Source organism: Scophthalmus maximus, chromosome 10 (assembly GCF_022379125.1).
Source record: "Scophthalmus maximus strain ysfricsl-2021 chromosome 10, ASM2237912v1, whole genome shotgun sequence".
Classification (NCBI taxonomy): domain Eukaryota; kingdom Metazoa; phylum Chordata; class Actinopteri; order Pleuronectiformes; family Scophthalmidae; genus Scophthalmus; species Scophthalmus maximus.
The window spans coordinates 19432501-19435000 of record NC_061524.1 but is presented as its reverse complement, the minus strand read 5'-3'; the positions used below and the strand labels follow the sequence as shown (position 1 = coordinate 19435000).

The window sequence follows — 2500 nt, the reverse complement described above, 5'->3', positions numbered from 1 at the left end:
GAGAATATTATCGTGTGAAGGAGTGAAGAGGTCACCTGATGGTGTGTGAGGTCACCTGAGGGTGTGTGAGGTCACCTGAGTGTGTGAAGTCACCTGAGTGTGTGAAGTCACCTGAGGGTGTGTGAGGTCACCTGAGTGTGTGAGGTCACCTGTTGGTGTGTGAGGTCCCTGATGGTGTGTGAGGTCACCTGATGGTGTGTGAGGTCACCTGTTGGTGTGTGAGGACACCTGTTGGTGTGTGAGGTCACCTGATGGTGTGTGAGGTCCCTGATGGTGTGAAGGGTCACTTGATGAGGTCACCTGATGAGGTCACCTGTTGGTGTGTGAGGTCACCTGTTGGTATGTGAGGTCACCTGTTGGTATGTGAGGTCACCTGATGAGGTCACCTGATGGTGTGTGAGGTCACCTGTTGGTATGTGAGGTCACCTGATGAGGTCACCTGATGGTGTGTGAGGTCACCTGTTGGTATGTGAGGTCACCTGATGAGGTCACCTGATGGTGTGAGGTCACCTGTTGGTATGTGAGGTCACCTGATGAGGTCACCTGTAGGTGTGTGAGGTCACCTGATGAGGTCACCTGATGGTGTGTGAGGTCACCTGATGAGGTCACCTGATGGTGTGTGAGGTCACTTGATGAGGTCACCTGATGGTGTGTGAGGTCACCTGTTGGTGTGTGAGGTCACCTGATGGTATCTGAGGTCACCTGATGGTATCTGAGGTCACTTGATGAGGTCACCTGATGGTGTGTGAGGTCACCTGTTGGTGTGTGAGGTCACCTGATGGTATCTGAGGTCACCTGATGGTATCTGAGGTCACCTGATGAGGTCACCTGATGGTGTATGAGGTCACCTGATGGTGTGTGAGGTCACCTGATGGTGTGTGAGGTCACCTGTTGGTGTATGAGGTCCCTGATGGTGTGTGAGGTCACCTGATGGTATCTGAGGTCACCTGATGAGGTCACCTGATGGTGTGTGAGGTCACTTGATGAGGTCACCTGATGGTATCTGAGGTCACCTGATGGTGTGTGAGGTCACTTGATAAGGTCACCTGATGGTGTGTGAGGTCACCTGTTGGTGTGTGAGGTCACCTGATGGTATCTGAGGTCACTTGATGAGGTCACCTGATGGTGTGTGAGGTCACCTGTTGGTGTGTGAGGTCACCTGATGGTATCTGAGGTCACCTGATGGTATCTGAGGTCACTTGATGAGGTCACCTGATGGTATCTGAGGTCACTTGATGAGGTCACCTGATGGTGTATGAGGTCACCTGATGGTGTGTGAGGTCACCTGATGGTGTGTGAGGTCAACCTGTTGGTGTGTGAGGTCACCTGATGGTATCTGAGGTCACTTGATGAGGTCACCTGATGGTGTATGAGGTCACACCATCAGGTGACCTCATACACCTGAGGTCACCTGCTGAGGTCACCAGGTGACTTCACACACCTGTTGGTGTGTGAGGTCACTTGATGGTGTGTGAGGTCACTTGATGGTGTGTGAGGTCACCTGATGGTGTGTGAGGTCACCTGATGGTGTGTGAGGTCACCTGTTGGTGTGTGAGGTCACCTGATGGTATCTGAGGTCACTTGATGAGGTCACCTGATGGTGTATGAGGTCACCTGTTGGTGTGTGAGGTCACCTGATGGTGTGTGAGGTCACTTGATGAGGTCACCTGATGGTGTATGAGGTCACCTGTTGGTGTGTGAGGTCACCTGATGGTGTGTGAGGTCACTTGATGAGGTCACCTGATGGTGTGTGAGGTCATCTGATGATGTCACTGATCTCTACCTGTGGTGAAGCGAGCAGCAGGCTGAGGGTCCAGGCCAGCAGAAGCATGCGTCGGTTCCTGCAGTGTGCGCTCAGCGCGTCCAGAGGGTGCAGGATGGCATGCTGGCGGTCGAGGCTGATAACGACGAGGATGAAGGCGGAGGCGTGCATGGCGAACAGCTTCAGGAAGCAGAGCAGCTTACAGAGCGCGTCTCCTCCATACCACTGCACCGTCATGTTCCACGCTGCATCCAGAGGCATCACCACGAACGTCATCATCAGGTCTGCCAACGCCAGGCTCAGCATCAGCGGGCGCAGGTGAGACGCCAGCCGCCGACCACGCCCACGCCACACGCTGGCCAATAGGGCCAGGTTACTGCAGGCCGCGAACAGGAAGAGGACCGAGGTTGCTCCAACACGGACCTGCGCAGCCCGGGTGAAACTGGGAGCCTCCCAGTCTGAGAGAGGCGGGTTCTGGGACGTGTTGGGAGGGGGTGGAGCTAAAGAGCTGGTGGGTGGAGACAGTGATGACAGCTTCAGGATGGACCAATCAGCTGACATCCTGCAGAGGAGGAGAGGGAGGTGTTCAGACAACTATCTGTCTGTCTGTCTGTCTGTCTGTGTGTCTGTCTGTCTCTCTTTCTGTCTGTCTCTCTTACTTTCTGTCTCTCCCTCTTTCTTTCTGTCTGTCTGTCTGTCTCTCTTTCTTTTCTGTCTGTCTGTCTGTCTGTCTGTCTG

General features: G+C 54.2%; 1 protein-coding gene across 1 annotated transcript in view; it reads right to left on the bottom strand.

Annotated features, from left to right (window-relative positions):
• The window catches only part of LOC118284955 (gonadotropin-releasing hormone II receptor-like), a 6883-nt gene that overhangs the window by 3728 nt on the left and 655 nt on the right, over nt 1–2500 (bottom strand). The window contains exon 2 of the mRNA XM_035608204.2: nt 1784–2324. Coding sequence (XP_035464097.2) covers nt 1784–2323 — 540 coding nt within the window. The 5' untranslated portion in view covers nt 2324. The remainder of the gene's footprint in view (nt 1–1783; nt 2325–2500) is intronic.